We start from the raw sequence: 17,395 nt of genomic DNA on the forward strand, positions 1-17,395 counted from the left end.
CACATCAAACTAAGGCATGATACCACAGCTGCAGTCCTATTTCAGGAATTTTCGAGAAAGATTTTGACTAGAGATTTGTGCCTCACACACCAGTTCCTTCATAATGCACAACCAAACTGCTTTTAAAAGCAGCAGGGATGATATTTAAAATATTGAACCGCTGGGCTGTGTAAATACTGAGCAATGGCTTGGCTAAAACAGGCCCTAGAGGTCCCCTGAGGTTCCCTGCTTGACCTCAAAGTTGCTGGATCATTGTTAAGTCCAAATGGACCAGAGAGTATGGGGTAGGGAGAGCACCTCAAGGAAGTAGCCAGCTATTAACAGATAAATTATTTTCTTATTTTTATTGATTTTCTTTTATTTTGTCAGAGATATATGTGTACTCACCAGAAACAGAATGACAGAGAGAGAGAAACCTCTCCCCCAGTGGGGCCTGGTCATTCCGCAATCCCTTCTTCTCCATTTCTCCATCCTGTCAGGACCTGGAGCATGCACATGCACCCACCTCCCGAAGGCTCCTTTCTAAGAATCTGCCGTGCATGGCATCTGGCATGCCCATTCTGAAACCTCAGCACCCAGGGTGCCTTGTATATTAACGCTCCACACAATCCGAACTCACCTGGCTGCCCTTGACATTCACGTTGGTTTCCCAGATGCCAGCGTTCTGTCTGAACATCATCACCATGCCCGTGTGCTGATATCGAGGTGCCCCCAGAACCAGGTTTTGCGCTCGGTTTCGCAAGATGATGGCAGCAGCGTAACCTGAAAATGGTGCTCTAAGAGGTGAAGTGTTTCCCCTCACAGACCCTACCTTCCTCTCTGCCATGCAGACCCATCCCATAAGTGGCTTTAAGGAGCAATGGGGTAGCCCCATGCTTGGTAGGCTGAGTAACTCAGTCTTCCATATATTTCTCTTTGTAAACATAATTAAATTTAAAAATTAAATTCTGGGGGCTGGCAGGTGGCGTGGTGGTTAAAGGTGCTGGATTCCCACGTGGCCAACTATGGTTCAAGTCCCAGACTTGGCGGCTTGCTCTCTCGCTTTCCTGTTCTCTCTCTCTCTGTCTCTGTCTGGTCAAATTAAAAAATAATAATAATAACAAATGGAAATAAATAAATAAATAATTCTTTTTTAAAAATTAAATTTTGACCAGCAGATGGCACAATGGTTACATCACTAGAATCCCACATAGTCAACTGTAGTTCGAGTCCTGGACCGGGCGGCTTAAACTCACTCCAGGCACGTGTGTGTTTGTGCTCAAGATTCTGAGAGGAGAATGGAGGAGAAGGGATTGCAGCGTGGCCATTCCCCCTGGGGGGTGATTTCTCGCTTTCTGTCTCTCTCTGTCTTTCTGGCAAGCACACATGCCCTATAGCAAAAACCTCTCTTAGAAAAATAAAAAAATAACATTTTTAAATTCCCATCTTTAAGGCTATCCCAAGGCCAGCAGGTGGTGTGGAGGTTATGGCACTGGATCCCACGTGGCTGACTGCACTGGACCTGGCAGCTTGAAAACGACACCAGCACATGTGTGTGTGTGTCCAAAATCCCAAGAGGAGGCTGAAGGAGAAGGGATTGTGGTGTGGCCATACCCCTTGGGGGATGATTTCTCACTGTCACTGTCTCTCTAGCAAGCGCATGTGCTTTATAGCAAAAACTGAAAAGAAAAAAAGAAAAAAGCTGTCCCAAGGGCCTGTGAAAGATCCAATGCCGTATATACTAGCCGAATTATGACATACCCTAACTCCTTCTTCAGAGTAACTCCTGCCCTACCCTCTTACCCAAATAAGCATCATTCATGTCTGAATCCACCCTGGTAGTGTTGATGAAGACAGCTTTATCTTTTGATGTATGCAGAAAGGCTCCACCAGCCCAGTCAAAGCTCCCCACAGTGCCCAGCAAGGGACCATTCTGGAAAAAGAGGTAGAACAGGATTAATGAGGAAGGGAGAAGGGACCACTGCTCCCACCAAAGAGGTACCTCCCAACAAGAATGCATCACAGAGAAGAGCCCCCAAACCCTTGCACCTCTTTTCTTCTTGCCTCCCCACCCCAATTTGATAAAGGGCCACTTACAGAGGTGATGACAGCACTGAAGCCTTCCTGAGACATCTCATACTCAAAGGAGCTGGTACTTCCTGTCTGAGTACCTGTGAGAAGAAGAATTTCCTATATTAAAGAAACCAGAAGAGCCTAGAACGAGAGCCGGAAAGTCAAATGCTATGGTGGCCAGACAAAAGGAGACTCAGATGGGGTCTGTGTTCAACTGGAAAGCATCTGTCCCCCCCTTTTTTTAAAAAAATAAGATTTATTTAATTTCTTTCTTTTTAGATTTAAGTGAAAAAATAAGCTGCCAGGTCCAGGACTTGAACCACAGGTGGCCATGTAGGAGTTCAGTGCCTCAACCACCGTGCCACCTGCTGGTCCTAACATCTTCCTCTCTTAAAGGGGGTTTTGGGCATGCACATGCATGCACATGGCAGCTATTCAGCAGCAGCTTCATTATGCTAAGTATGAATGAGATCCTCAAAGTATCCAATCTTCCAACTTTCCAAGAGAAGCCATAAATCCAAATTGTATATTACATTCTCTATTTTCTGGATTTTGTTTTATTTTACTGTACTGCACTCACTGGGGAGAGACAGAGAGAGAGGGAAAAAGAAATCACCCCCTATAGGAGATGGCCCTGCCACAATTCCTTCTCCTTCTCCTCTATTCTCTTCTTGGGATTTTGGGCAGGTGTACACATACACCCAGCATGTCTTTCAAATCCAGAATTTGAACCCTGCAGTCAGCCATATGGGATCCAGCCACCTTAACCTCCATGACACCTACTGGATCCCAGATTCCCTAATTTCTGCATTGTTGTACTCAATCAACATTTATTGGGCACCTTCTATGTACCAGGCGCTGTTTTTGCCTTAGTGCTACTAAACTAGACTAATGTTGGCAACACATCCAAATCTAGATTGTGTGAGATTTGATTCCATGTTCCAATTTTTCAGCCCATAGCCAAGACTTGCAAAATTAGAGATGAAAGTCTAGACTGTCCAAGTGAGGCCAGGGAGGCTGGGAGCTGGAGGAAGTGGAAAGAGAGTTAATGCTGAGGGTCAGGATACCAAGGATTAGTGGAGCCTAGTGTCTAGAGGGAAATAAATGTTTGGGGTGGAGGGCTGCCACTGGGTCTGCTCCAAGAACACAGATGCCTGCCTCACCCTCAATTGCAAAGATCTTTTCCTGAAGCTGGTTTTGAATGGTCTTCAGAGCTTCAAAGTTGTTCACCCGGAAAACGTGGTCACGGGATGGCTTGGATGCGATGGTATTAAGTTCCTGGCGAGACTCTTCGTTGTTGAAGGCATTTCCCACCTGTCACCACGGAAGAGAGACCAAATCATATATTGTTTAGGGATAGCAATTATCTCCTAGAAAAGAAAATTGTGCAGGAAAAGCATCTGAAACACGATTTGTTGAGTGAGAGAGGGCACCAGAGGCGCCTAGGATGAGGCTGCCGAGGGTAGTCGGGCAGGTTGTACGCTGCGGAAGGCACTCTGGCAAGGGAGTAATTGGGTGCTAAAACCCAGTCTTGGATTCATTTGCCATGCCATGCCATGCCTCCTGGTGTGGAGCTGACTTCCCTCCTATGGAAGTGGGGTCTTTTTCTTTATCTGAAGGCGTTTCCTACCATGCACCCATGATCGTATCTTTTCTATATCACATGGGTGGTGTGGGAGTATGATTACACTGATGATCCTAGCTTTTTATCTCGTCCTGTGTCCAAGCTTTCCCCATAATGTTTCTGGGTTCTCCTACTCTTGGAGCAATTTGCCTCATTCACTGTTTCTGGGCTCAGCCTGGTATCTCACGTTAGTTTATGGATATTATCAAACATAATGCAAGCAGAGTTTCCAAAAGCACTTGCATGGAACCAGCAGATGGTGTAATGGTTACATCACTGGACTCTTGTGTGGTCAATTGTAGTTAGAATCCCAAACCTGGGGGCTTAAAACTCATGCCAGGCACATGTGCATGCATGCCCAAAACCCTGAGAGGAGAAGGGATTGAGATGTGGCCATCCATGCTGCGGGTTGACTTCTTGCTTTCTGTCTCTCTGTCTCTCCGGCGAGTACACACATCCTATAGCAAAAATTTCTCTAAAAAACAAACAAAAAAACCCACTTGCAACATTTCCATTTGATCTCATTTCTCCACCATCACCACAAGGACAGGCCCAGGTGAGCCCACTGGGGAATAAGATCCAGAACATAGAAGGGACAAAGTCACCCCATTTGTTCCAATCAGGGCCATTACTCTAGTGGACAGGCATAGCTGGCAACCTCAGAAATGGAGAGAGCCCCAAGATCATCAGATCTGCCTGCTAACTTGATGCTGATTACAGAAGTTGAGTGAGCCCTACTCACACCAGAAAAACTGTCCAGCTGATCTGTAGGCTTACTTTTTTTTGAGAGAGAGATTTTTGCTACATGGTGCGTACACTTGCTGGAGAGACAGAGAGACAGAGAGCCAGAATTCACCCCCTGTGGGGTGAGTGGCCACACCACAATCCCTTTTCTGCTGTTCTCTTCTCGAGATTTTGGGCAGGCACGCATATGCCTGATGTGAGTCTCAAGCTGCCAGGTCTGGGATTCAAACCACATGGGAGTCCAGCAACGTAACCATTATGCCATCAGCTGGTCATACTGAATTTTGGAATAGTTTGTTACACAGCATTATTGTGATACTAACTAACTGATACAGGTCTATATGGGCTAGCAGTAACTCTTGCCTCACTTTGATTTTACAAAAATCTGCAAATTGAAAGGGGAGTGCATCCAAGTGGAAATGCTCCACAGAAGAATCTGGCCTGAGAGCCACATTTCCTACCCCAATGACATAGCGAATGACCCCCGCTCTGTCTGCCTCAGGGATGACATCCTCATATTCCAAGCGATCGTCAAACTTTTGTCCATCTGTGATGACAACTAGGATCTTTAGCGCATTCTTCCGGGCTCCACTGGCACTGTGAAATAGTTCTCTTCTGTGCAGGGAAGAAGGATAAAGTCAAATGCAAGGGGGACCAGCAGTTGGTATAATGGCTATGTCACTGAATTCCCATGTGACCGACCGTGGTTCGCATCCCGGACCCGGTGGCTTAAACTCACGCCGGGAATGTGTGCATGCGTGCTCAAGATCCTGAGAGGAGAATGGAGGAGAAGGGATTGTGGGGTGGTCATCCCCCCTGGGGGATGATTTCTCACTTTCTGTCTTTCTGTCTCTCTCTGTCTGTCTGGCGAGCGCATGTGCCCTATAGCAAAAACCTCTCCAAAATAAATAAACAAATAAAACAAATGCAAGGATACAGAGATGATATTAATGTTACGGAGAAAATGTCAGCAGAGTCAAACATAAATATGGCTGGACTCTGTCTAGGAGGGGCTCAGGGGAGACTGCGACTCAACTGAGATGTGACTGCTCCAAGACCTGGAAAGACAGTAGAGAATGGGAGAGTGGAAGGAAAGGAAGTCTTCACGGCCTCGGATAGTTTAACTTTTAATGTTATAAACTTTGAGTGTTATAATTATTATATTTGTATAGTTATAATATTTATAATAATATTTGAATGTGTATATGTATAATATTAAAATATAATAAATATTTATAATTTAATAAATATCATAAATAGTATTCTAATATTACATTTCTAATATTATAACTTCCTCTTTATTTTTTTAGAGGTTTTTGCCTTAGAGCACGTGCCCTCAAAAAAATAAAAACAAAGAAAATAAAGTGAACATCTCTTTTTGACTTTTTGGAGATTTGGACTTTAGTATCTAAAAGCTTTAAAAATTTTTTTTTTTTTTTTTTTTTTTGTTTAAAACAAAATAAACTATGGGGGTGGCAGTTGGTGTGGTGGTTAAGGGTGCTGGACTCTTCCATGACTGACCGAGGTTCAAGTCCCAAACCTGGCAGCTTGCTTTCTCTCTCTCTCCCCCCCCCCGCCCCGTCCCTCTCTGGTAGAATTAAAATAAATAAAGTTAAATAAAATAAATAAACAAAACAAAATAAACCTAATTGGATCTTCATCGAACCTCTCTTGGAACACTGCAACAGCTCAGGAGCTCCTCTTTCTGCACTTCTGCCCCATTTTGACACTAGCCTCTTCACGCACACACTGAAATGACCGAAGGAGGCGTGGTGGTGTCTCCCCACTGCTTACAACCCTCCATGGATCCCCGCTGGCTATAAAGTTGCCTTTGGTGACCGGGCCCCAACCAGTATTCCTAGCCTCCCCACAGCCTCCTTTCCCTCACTTCTTCCCTCTACCTTAACCCCCAGCGTGTTTTATCCCTGAATGTATTACATACGCTCCTCTCCACACCTGGACTCATGTCGCTCTCCCCACTGGAAACATTCTTTACCCCATCCATGCTCGAACAACTGCCCTCATCCTGAAAGCCCTGCTAAAAATATCTTCTCCTGCCATCCTGAGTGGAGGAAGAGCTCACACTACTTTGCGGATTCCCGTGGCGGTGTGTGTCCTCCCAAACAGCTGTCGGATGGGCGTCACCAGCGATGCCGGGTTAGGGTTCTCCTTGAAATTACTGAAGGTGAAGTGAGTCCGGAAGTCTTCAGAGTACTGCATCAAAGAGAACTGGGAACCGTACCTGGTATTACAACCGAGACGGTCCTACCTCCCCTCTTGGACATCTGCCAGCAAGCCCTACGCAGTTCTTGAAATGTTCCAGTCTCTGATTTCCTCCTGTACACCACCCCCAGTTCCTCTGGCTCACCACGACAGAGACCTGCCACTAGCTCCCACTTCTCAGTGCCGAAGCTCAGTCGGAGGTAACACATGGGCCTCGTCTCCCATCCCAGCCTCTATTAATTACACAAAGATTTCTGCTTCAGAAAGGGCTGGAGGAATGCTGAGGCTGCATCCACAACAGGAAGGAGAATTATGAAAGAAAATCACAATGGATTGTCGATTTGGCAATGCCTACAATCGAAGTAGGAGGGAAAGCAGCAGACTGGTTGCCATCTACCTGCCAGCTTTACGTGGGCTACTCCCTAACCTACCCATCGGCCCTCACCAAGGTTTTGGGCTTCTCGAATTGATCCATCACAGTGGAGACAAAGTCTTTCATCTGCTGAAATTCAGTGGGTTTGATGCTACCAGAGCCATCAATCAAGAAGGCGATGTCGCTGTCCTGCCGAGGACACTCTGGGGCAGAGGAATAAAAGAGTATAAATTAGTAAGCAACTGGAGACTTAGGGTTCATTGTTCTGCGTGTCTGCTCTCTGCAGGGCAATGAGAATAAAAGACAAGATAGAGCCAGCGGGTGGCATGGTGGCTAAGGTATTGGACTTCCACAAGGCTGACGACGGTTTGAGTCCTAAACATAGCAACTTACTTCTCATTTTCTGTATCTCTCTCTCTCTGTCTCTCTCTGTCTCTCTCTAGATAAATTTTTAAATAATAATAAAAATTAAATAAATAATTATTTAAAAATATGTTTTAAAGAGTCAGACAAGCGTTAATCCCTTTTCCAAGCTAAATAAAACATAGAAAAAATTATATAAAAATTTTTTGGTGGGGCCAACAGGTGGTTTAGTGGTTGTGGTGCTGGACTCCCACCTGGCTGACCATGGTTTGAGTCCCAGACCTGGTGGCTTGAAACTCAAGTTGGGCGCATGTGCATGAATACTCAAAATCCCAAGAGGAGAATGAAAGAGAAGGGATTCCGATGTGGGCATTCCCCCTGGCAGGGGAGGAGTGGAGTGGGATTTCTCACTTTCTGTCTCTCTGTCTCTTTCTGTGTTTTAGCAAGTGCATGTCCCCATAGCAAAAATCTCTCTAATTTAGACCAAAGAAGTCCGCCAAAGCAGTGATATTGACTAGATCATGAAGAATGCTAGTTTGCCAGAAATGCAAAGGGAGGAAAAATGACAGAAAAAGAAATAGCACGTGTGGTGGATGGTAGGCCGAATGTGCTCCTCCCTTCTGCTCCCAGTACCAAGTCCACTTTCTCCCCTCCATGTGCTCTGTGGCCCACGAGGTCTACCTATAGGGGCCACGTCAACAGTGTTCTTTGCCCTCTGCTGCTAGTTGGATTTAGCCAATGAGAAGACTCGACCTGAGAATGGAGGGAGAGAGGAGTGAGGTTAGGGTTCTCCCTTTGGGGTTGCTCTGGGCCAGCTGTCCTTGGCAGAAGACCACTGCTCCTCTCAAGGAAGCCTGCTCCACACGAGCCTCTCTCCTGGATTCTGGTGACTTCTCTGTATTTCATCAGCCTAGGGGCAGCGACAGCTCTATTACTGCTTACTCTGAGTTCCTGGACTATCCCTTAAGGTTTCCTTAAATCCCACCATGTCTTTAAAATTAGAGCCTTTGAAAAGAAACACTTCTCACATTGTTCTAGTTGGAAGAGGCCAGAAGGTGGTGCCATGGAAAAGGTGACCCACATTTGGACAATTGTCTTGGACATTTTAAATGACTTCGTTTCTCATGTCTTTTTTTGTGTGTGGAATTGTTTCCAAAGTAGATAGGATTCTTGAAAGAATCCTATTAAGAAGTTCGGTGGTGAGGAGAGAGAACAGAAGATGAGGAGGAGACCAGGGAGAAGGAAGACTGCTTTGTTACTATTCATTTGGGTGGTTGATGGTTCTTAGGATATAGGATGCTTAAGAATGTTCACATTCAGAGGAGAAGTAGACACTAAAGCTCCAGGAGAGAATGAGTGATTGAAGATGTGGGCCCCTTAGTTGATGCCTGGGAGACCCTTGAGCACCCAGATGGAAGAATTAGTCACAGAAAGAAGGAAGGATGCAGCTTCCTCAAAAACCAGTGAGAAAGTGCCAAGGAAAATGCCATTATTGAAATTTGGACAATGAGAAGGGGAGTGGAGGGAGCTCATGTCTGGAAACATTTGCTTTCTCTGTAAAGAAAGGAAGGTTATCTGTCGAAGGTGAAAAATAGAGGACCAGAACTTGAGAAAGAAAACATCCAGCAGGTAGTGTGGAGGTTAAGGTAACTGGATTCCACGTGCCCGATTCTAGGGTTCAAATCCCAGACCTGGTGGCTTAAAAACACACTAGGCACATGTGCATAAGTGCCCAAAATCCCAAAAGGAGAATGGATGAGAAGGGATTGTGGCATGGCCATCCCCCCAGGGAGGGTCCTCATTTTCCCTCTGACTACCTCTCTCTCTCTCTCTCTCTCTCTGCTGAGCATACACACTCTATAGGGAAAAAAAAAACTGAAAAAAAAAGAAAGAAAGGAAAAGAAAAACTATAAAAGGGAGCAATATCTGCCTTTGGTTCCAGAACCATCTTGGAGACAAGCAAAAAGATGGCTAAGCAGTTGGAAAAAGCAAAGGAAGAAAGCAGCCTGGAAGAGTCACTTGCTCACTCTCTCCTTCAATAATCAACAAATGTTTAGGGAATAGGAGTATAGTAGGCAATCACCTAGATGATCCCTAAGATTCCCAACTCCTGGCAATAACACCCTAGCATAATCCTCTCCCCTTGAATATGAGCTGAATTTTTTGATTCACTTCAAAGGACTAGAATATGGCCGAAGTAATGATGTTATTTCTTTTTTAAAATTTTAAATTTGACCAAAGACAGACAGAGTGAGAGAGAGCAAGAGAGACAGAAAGTAAGAAAGCAAGCCACCAGGTCCAGGATTTGAACCATGGTTGGCCATGTGAGATTCCAGCACTCTTAACCACCACACTACCTGCTGGCCCCATGACATGTTACTTCTAAGATTAGATTATAAAAAGATTCTAACTTCTACATTAGGTTCCCATTCGGCTTTGCTTTGCTTTTATTTATTTATTTATTTATTATTAAAGACAAGGTGTCACAGTGTCATAACCCCCCTGTCTCAGCCTCAGTGGCTGGGATTACAGGTGTGCACCACCACTCTTGACTTTCAGGTCAGCTGAGAATTGAATCCAGGCCTCTCATGTGGCCTCAGCCGACAGAGTAGCAGCATTAAAAAATATATATATATATTATTTTTAATTATTTATTTAACTTTATTTATTCATTCATTTATTTTTATTTTGACCAGAGAGACACAGAGAGAGAGAGAGAGAGAAGGTGAGAAAGCAAGCCACCAGGTCCAGGATTTGAACCGTGGTCAGCCATGTGGGAGCATCCAGCACCTTAACCACACCACCTGCTGGTCCTGCAGAGTAGCAGCATTTTAACAGCAGCATGGCACTTCAGCTGGGCCCCAGCTACTATTTCATAAGCTGCTCTTTCAAGAAACCCATGTAGTGAGCAACTGAGAGAGGCCTCCAGCCAACAGCCAGTGAGAAACTGGGGCCCTCAGTTCAGTGAGCACATGAAGAACTTGGAAGTAAGCCTTTCCCCAGCCGAGCCTTCAGATGAGACCATAGCCCTTCTTGGACAACTCTACTTCAGTGTCATGAGAGACCCTGAGACAGAGGCACCTGGTTAAACCACACCCAGATTCCTGACGTATGGAAACTTTGAGATAGTAAATGCCGTTTTAAGCTGCTAAATTCAGAGATTGTTTGTTAAACAACCATAGATACACGTGTACACAGCAGTAAACAAACGAGATGATATCCCTGCTCTCATAGAAACCACATCAACAAAAAAGGACAGATAAGAAAAAATAAAATATGAATATGTGAATGTGAAGAAGGTAAATAGGGTAGTGCAAAAGGGAGTGATGGTGGGAATGATTAGAAGGCCCACACAGGAAAGGCTTCTTCAGAGGTGACATTTGAGCTGAGGTGACAATAATGGGCTGTCAGACCAGCACAGGAAGTCCAGTCAGGCTAAAGGAATAGGAAGTGCAAAGGCCCTGAGGCGGGGCAGCTGAGCCTGACCCTTGGAGAGGAAGAGCAGTCAGAGCAGCGGGGCTCAGGGACTGAGGGGGGAGGGAGGAAGTTAGAGGTTAGCAAAGGCCACACCATTCGCAGCACCAAAAGCTATAGTGGGGAGATCCAGGCACTTACTCTAAGGACAACAGCTGGGATCTCTGTGGGGTCAGTTGACCTGTCCCCTTCTCATAAAAGTGAGTAGCTACGAAGTGGGAGACTTTTTTAAAGTGTGAGACCCTAGCACCTCCCCCAGCTTCTCTCTTTACTGGAACCCAGCTTCCCCCGCCACCCCAGTTTCTGCACCTAGACCTCTAAGTCATCCCTTAGATCATGAGCTGTCCCAGTCCTGCCCTGCACCCTCCAGTTCCAGAGGCCTGTCTATAACCTCTCCCCAAAGTGACCTGCCTCTGAGGGTCTCTGGGATCCTCTGGGGCTGCCTCCGTAGGTTGGAGTCAAACAGGAAGCAGAAGCCATTCACATATGTGTTCTCCTTGCAAGTTTGATGCACGGTGGGGCCACAGGCCTAAGGACAGAATGGGCTGGTGGGAGAGGCTGCCCCTGATCCCTCCCATTCTCCCTCTCCAGCACTTCCACACCCCCAGCTCCAGCCTCGCAGCCCCAGGACCCCCTCCTCCCTCAGGCTCCCCCTATGACAGGGGCAACTCACCAGCAGCTGGGAGGGGTTGGTGGTAGCTGCCAGGGACAGGCCCAGGGACATGTTCACAGCTTCTGGAGGGACTGAGGGGATAGTAACATACATGGTCACCATCAGGAGGCTGTATAAGAGCTGTCACTTCAACCTGGGTGACAGGTGATGGGGGCTGTAGGAGTACAGGGATGGGTGGGGAGGTCTAGAGAGGGTCAGGAAGCCTGTCTGAGGGAGAGGGTCAGCAGACAGAGCTGAAGCTGGGCAGCGGGAGTCCTGTGTCCTCTCAGGCCCTGGAATTAGGTGCCTGGCCCTGGGACCCAGGAGGGGTATGACTCACCCTGCAGTTGGATGGGCTCACACTTGCTCGTGCTGGAGTCACACTGGTAGAGGCCACCTGTTTGGTTAGGGGCCTTTATCTCCTGGGGGGCTCCAACCACCACCCTGCAGGAAGAAGTGGGAATAGAGAGACCTCTGACATGTGGGAGAGAGGGAGACCATAGAAGGATTTCTACTACCCAGAGGAAACTGGGAACTCTCACATGGATTCCTGAATTCCCACAAACAGGAAGAAGAATTAGCAAAGGAAAAATGGGGAAATTTTAAATCTCAAAATGAGAAAGGCCTTTTTTTTTTTTTTTTTTTAGAGAGAGAGAGATTTTTTGCTATAGGATGCATGTACTCGCTGGAGAGACAGGGAGACACAGTGACAAAAGCAAAAAATCACCCCTGCGGTGGGGTGAGCACACCCCAATCCCTTCTCCTCCATTGTCTCAGGATTTGGGAGATGCATGCACATACACCGGCATGAGTTTAAAGCTGCTGGGTCCAGGACTCAAACTGCAGTGGATGAAGTAGGAGTCCAGTGGCATAATAGTTATGTTATCTGCTGGTCCCACAAGGGAAAGGCTTTTCTAAAAATAACACAGAAGTCATTTAAAATGATAAATTTGGGGGACCAGCAGTTAGCATAATGGCTATGTCGCTGAACTCCCATGTAGTTGACCGCAGTTCGAGTCCCAGACCGGTGGCTTAAACTCACACCATGGTGCAGAATGGCCATCCCCACTGTGGAGGGATTTCTCGCTTTCTGTCTCTCTGTCTCTCTCTGTCTTTCTGGTGAGCGCATGCGCCCTATAGCAAAACACCTCTCTGGAAAAAAAAAAAAAAAGATCAATTTGGGCCAGCCCCATGGCTTAGCAGTTAAGAGAGCTGGATCTCGCATGGCCAAGCTGTGTGGTTCAAGTCCCAGACCCAACAACTTGAAAAACACACTATGTGTGTGTGTGTGTGTGTGTGTGTGTGTGTGTGTGTGTTCGAAAAATTCCATCAGGATGGAGAAATGAAGAGAAGGAATTCAGGCATGACCACACCCTATTGGAGGTGCTTTCTTCCTCTTCCTCTCTCTCTCTAGTGAGCAAATGCACCCTCTGACAAAAGTTTTTAAAAAGGAAAAAATAAATTCAACCACACAGTCATTTTAAATGTCTGTATATAAACTACCATAAGCAAAGTCAAAAGACAAAGATTAACCACTCATATCCCAGACAACTTCCCTCGATATAATTAAAGTTCCTCAAATCAGTAAGGGAAAAAAATGGGGAAATGGTCAGGAGATAAGGAGAAAAAAATGCTCACAGAAATGGAAATACGGTGCTTATAAAAACAGTAAATAATTGGCCCAGGAGGCAGCACGGAGGTTAAGGGTTGGATCCTACCATGCAATGCTAGTCCCTGACACGGTAGCTTGAAAACACACTGGGTGGTACCAACTGGTGGCATAAAGGTTATGTTGCTGGACTCCCACGTGGTTGATCATGGTTCGAGTCCTAGACCTGGTGGCTTAAAACTTATACCGGGTGCATGAGCATGCATGCCCAAAATCCTAGGATGAGAGTGAAGAGAAGGGATTACACCATGGCCGTCCTCCTGGGGAGTGATTTCTCACTTTCTGTCTCTCTGTCTCTGTCTCTCTGGTGAGCGCATGTACCCTATAGCAAAAGCCTCTCTTAAAAAAAAGAGAGAAAGAAAAAAAAAGAAAGCACACTGGGTGTACATGCCCACAATCCTGAGAGAAGAATGGAGGACAAGGGATTATGGTGTGGCCATCCTCCATGGGGGTGGAGGTGATTTCTCTCTCTCTCCCCACAGCAAGTACATATGCCTTATACCAGAACTTGAAAAAAAAAAAAAACTGAGATACCACGTCTCACCTACTCAATTTGCAAAGATAATAAATTTGATAATACATTGGACTGGCAGATGGGTAGAGAAGTAGGTATTTTAATGTATTTCCTGTGCCAGTATAAACTGCCAGTATAAACTCTATAGAAGGTAATCTGGCAAAAATATATTAAAATTATATCTACCTGTACCTTCTGATCCTACTGTCCCAGTTCTAGGAATTCACTTCCAAGTGTACTTGCTCATGTATGTGCATACTGATGGCATTGTTCAGATAGCAGACGTTTGGAAATAATTGAAGTGACTATTTATTAGAGAATTATTTTATTTAACTGTATTCATTGTCATTATTTATTTATTTTATTTATTTTTGGAGAGGTTTTTGCTGTAGGGTGTGTGTACTCGCCAGAAAGACAGAGAGAGACAGAGAGAGAAAAAGTGAGAAATCGCTCCCCAGGGGGGATGGTCACGCCACAATTCCTTCTCCTCCACTCTCCTCTCAGGATCTCGGGCATGCACGTACATGCGCCCAGCGTGAGTTTAAGCACCAGGTTCGGGACTCGAACTGTGGTTGACTACATGGGAGTCCAGTGACATAGCCATTACACCAACTGCTGGTCCCTATTTTATTTTATTCTTTTAATGTTGACCAGAGAAGAGACAGAGAGAGAAGGTAAGTGAGAAAGCAAGCTGCCAGATCTGGGACTCGAACTGCAGTCAGCTACGTGGGAGTCCAGCTGCCTTAACTACCATGCCACCTGCCAGCCTCTAAATGTCTATTAAGAAGAGATTCAGTAGAGCTGGCCCCTGGCCTGGTGGTTAAGAGAACTGGATTCCACATTGGCCAACTACGGCCTCAGCCCCAGCAGCTTGAAAAACATGTCAGGCGCATGAATATGCACAAAATCCTGACAGGATGGAAATGGAGAAGGGATTGTGACGTGACCACACCCCATTGAGGAGGTGTTTTCTCCCTCTTCCTCTGTCTCTGTCTCTGTCTCTGCTTGGTGCAGAGGAAGCTGGATTCCACCTGGCTGGCTAGGGTTCCAGTCCTGGTTACATCAGGAGATGTTGAAGATCCCAATGGGATGGAGAATTGAAGGAAAAGGCATTCTGATGTGACTGGACCCTGCTGGGGGAGGTGTTTTCTGCATCCTCTGACTTTTTTTAAAGAAGAGATTTAACATAATGTAAAGGTAAACGACAGTATCTCCAAATAATGAAATATGATTCAAGCATAAAACTGACTGAGTGCTTTAGTTACAGATCTGGTAAAAACTGGCAAGCCATATTAAGGGGGTGAAAAGAGCAAAGGGTTGAGTAGAGCAGAGACCAGCGTATCTTTTCTGTAAAGGTAATATTATTTCCATAACTGTTATTTCTGTAAATGTTTTAGGCTTTGCAGGGCATGCAATCTCTGCCAGATCTACTCAATTCTGCCATTGTGGCTTGAAAGTGGTCATTAGCAGCAAGTGCACAGTGGACAGGTTTATGTTAATAAAATTTATTTACAAAAATATATGCAATCAGGTCATGATTTCAGTATAATGTGCGCTACAAATTGTGTGGGGGTGAGGGAGATGTATGTGTACGAAGCATAGACTTGCTCTGGAAGGATACGCAAGAAACCATTTGCTGAGGCCCTTTCTGGGACAGGAACTAGGGGAGGGAGTAAAGGAGAATTGTTTTATTCTTACACCTATTTGCATCTTTTTAATTTGGAATATTTAACTATTCCAAAAACATCAAGGAAATTATTTTTTCCCCCAGGCAGTTAAATCTGGGAGGAAATGCTTATGAGACAGGAAATGCCTCCTGCAGCTCTTACCGGGATCCCTCAAACTGGACCACACTCTGTCCAAAGCTCTTCGCATTCTCTTGGAAGTTCACTGTGTTTTCAGTGTCCAGATTGAATCCATGACACAAGGCCACAGCTGGAGGGAGAACAAATGGGTAAAGGTCAGGCAAAGGAAAGGCAGCAGTTAAGATAACAGGAGCAGGCCTGCCCGTAGCCCAGTGGTTAGGCTTGGTGCAGAGGAAGCTGGATTCCACCTGGCTGGCCAGGGTTCCAGTCCTGGTTACATCAGGCCCTGCACATGCTGACGATCCCAATGGGATGGAGAATTGAAGGAAAAGGCATTCTGATGTGACTGGACCCTGCTGGGGGAGGTGTTTTCTCTCTCTCTCAGTCACGCACTCTCAGACACACACACACACACACACACACACTCACACAAACATACACCCTCTGGCATAAAGGAAAAGGGAGGGGGCACGCCTTGCTGCCCCTCACATCTTCCTGTACAGATTCACCCTAACCCAGCATGCAGAGATCTGTCACTCAGGTCCCTCTCTGACAGCCCGAGTTAGGGGTCAGCACACATTTTTTACCAAGAGCCAGGTAGTAAATTTAAAAAAAAAAAAAAAGACTTTGCAGGCTAAGAGGTAGAGTATGCTACATAGATACTTGTATGACAAGAGACAAAATACATTTCCGCAAATTTTTCAAACTATAACTGCTGAGTACAATTGTTTTGTAATACAAGTTCATTAAAGAGACAAATGGAATTACTTGGAGGGAAGGACAGCAAAGTTGGCATTCCCTATGATCAAGCCAACTGTACAGGTTTATCTTCAATTTATGCCCCACAGGTGGTACAAAACCAGATGCTGGGACACACAGATCTAGTCTGCCGACCCATGACTTAGGGGTCACCGCTGTGGGACACATTTGGCCACTCTCTAAGCTCCACCCTCCTTTCTGCGGGTGTCACCACCCCAGTGATTTGCTCAACAATCAAGTTCCTATCGGACTCTTGGTTAGATAATTTCCTTCTTATGCAACTCTCAAGCATTTCCTTCCCTTCTTGGTTTATTATTCAAAAATATAGGCATAAAAAAGAAACAAACTTAGAGTGGAGATGTAAATGAACATAGCGATTACGGAAATCAGTATGAAGTTTCCTCAAAAAAAAAATGTAAACCAGAACCTCCTTAGGGCCTAGAGGTCCCAGTGCAGTAACCTGAATGAACCTGGAAGGTGTTAGGGGAAGTGGAAGAAGCAGGCAAAGACAAATACTCCGTGACCTCGCTCATGTGGAACCTGGATGAGTGGCTCTCACAGAAGCAAAGAGCAGAATGGACTCTGGAAGTCATGGCCGAAGGCTGAAGAGAGCAGAAACCTAGAAGGTTACCAGAGACTGGTGCTTTTTGATTTTTTTTTTTTAATGGGGGAATCAAGCCAACTGTACAGGTTTATCTTCAATTTATGCCCCACAGGTGGTACAAAACCAGATGCTGGGACACACAGATCTAGTCTGCCGACCCATGACTTAGGGGTCACCGCTGTGGGACACATTTGGCCACTCTCTAAGCTCCACCCTCCTTTCTGCGGGTGTCACCACCCCAGTGATTTGCTCAACAATCAAGTTCCTATCGGACTCTTGGTTAGATAATTTCCTTCTTATGCAACTCTCAAGCATTTCCTTCCCTTCTTGGTTTATTATTCAAAAATATAGGCATAAAAAAGAAACAAACTTAGAGTGGAGATGTAAATGAACATAGCGATTACGGAAATCAGTATGAAGTTTCCTCAAAAAAAAAATGTAAACCAGAACCTCCTTAGGGCCTAGAGGTCCCAGTGCAGTAACCTGAATGAACCTGGAAGGTGTTAGGGGAAGTGGAAGAAGCAGGCAAAGACAAATAC

General features: G+C 45.5%; 1 protein-coding gene across 1 annotated transcript in view; it reads right to left on the bottom strand.

Annotated features, from left to right (window-relative positions):
• ITGAM (integrin subunit alpha M) overlaps positions 1–17,395 on the bottom strand; it is a 45,284-nt gene that overhangs the window by 25,266 nt on the left and 2,623 nt on the right. Inside the window, exons 2-12 of the mRNA XM_006148109.2 lie at positions 15,518–15,623; positions 11,846–11,949; positions 11,527–11,597; positions 11,265–11,382; positions 7,089–7,219; positions 6,504–6,649; positions 4,882–5,035; positions 3,216–3,366; positions 2,077–2,150; positions 1,783–1,912; positions 620–762 (exon numbers count right to left, since the gene is read on the bottom strand). Of these exons, the coding sequence (XP_006148171.1) occupies positions 620–762; positions 1,783–1,912; positions 2,077–2,150; positions 3,216–3,366; positions 4,882–5,035; positions 6,504–6,649; positions 7,089–7,219; positions 11,265–11,382; positions 11,527–11,597; positions 11,846–11,949; positions 15,518–15,623 (1,328 nt within the window). The remainder of the gene's footprint in view (positions 1–619; positions 763–1,782; positions 1,913–2,076; positions 2,151–3,215; positions 3,367–4,881; positions 5,036–6,503; positions 6,650–7,088; positions 7,220–11,264; positions 11,383–11,526; positions 11,598–11,845; positions 11,950–15,517; positions 15,624–17,395) is intronic.

The sequence above is a fragment of the Tupaia chinensis genome, unplaced genomic scaffold (genome assembly GCF_000334495.1).
Source record: "Tupaia chinensis unplaced genomic scaffold, TupChi_1.0 Scaffold000231_1, whole genome shotgun sequence".
NCBI lineage: Eukaryota > Metazoa > Chordata > Mammalia > Scandentia > Tupaiidae > Tupaia > Tupaia belangeri.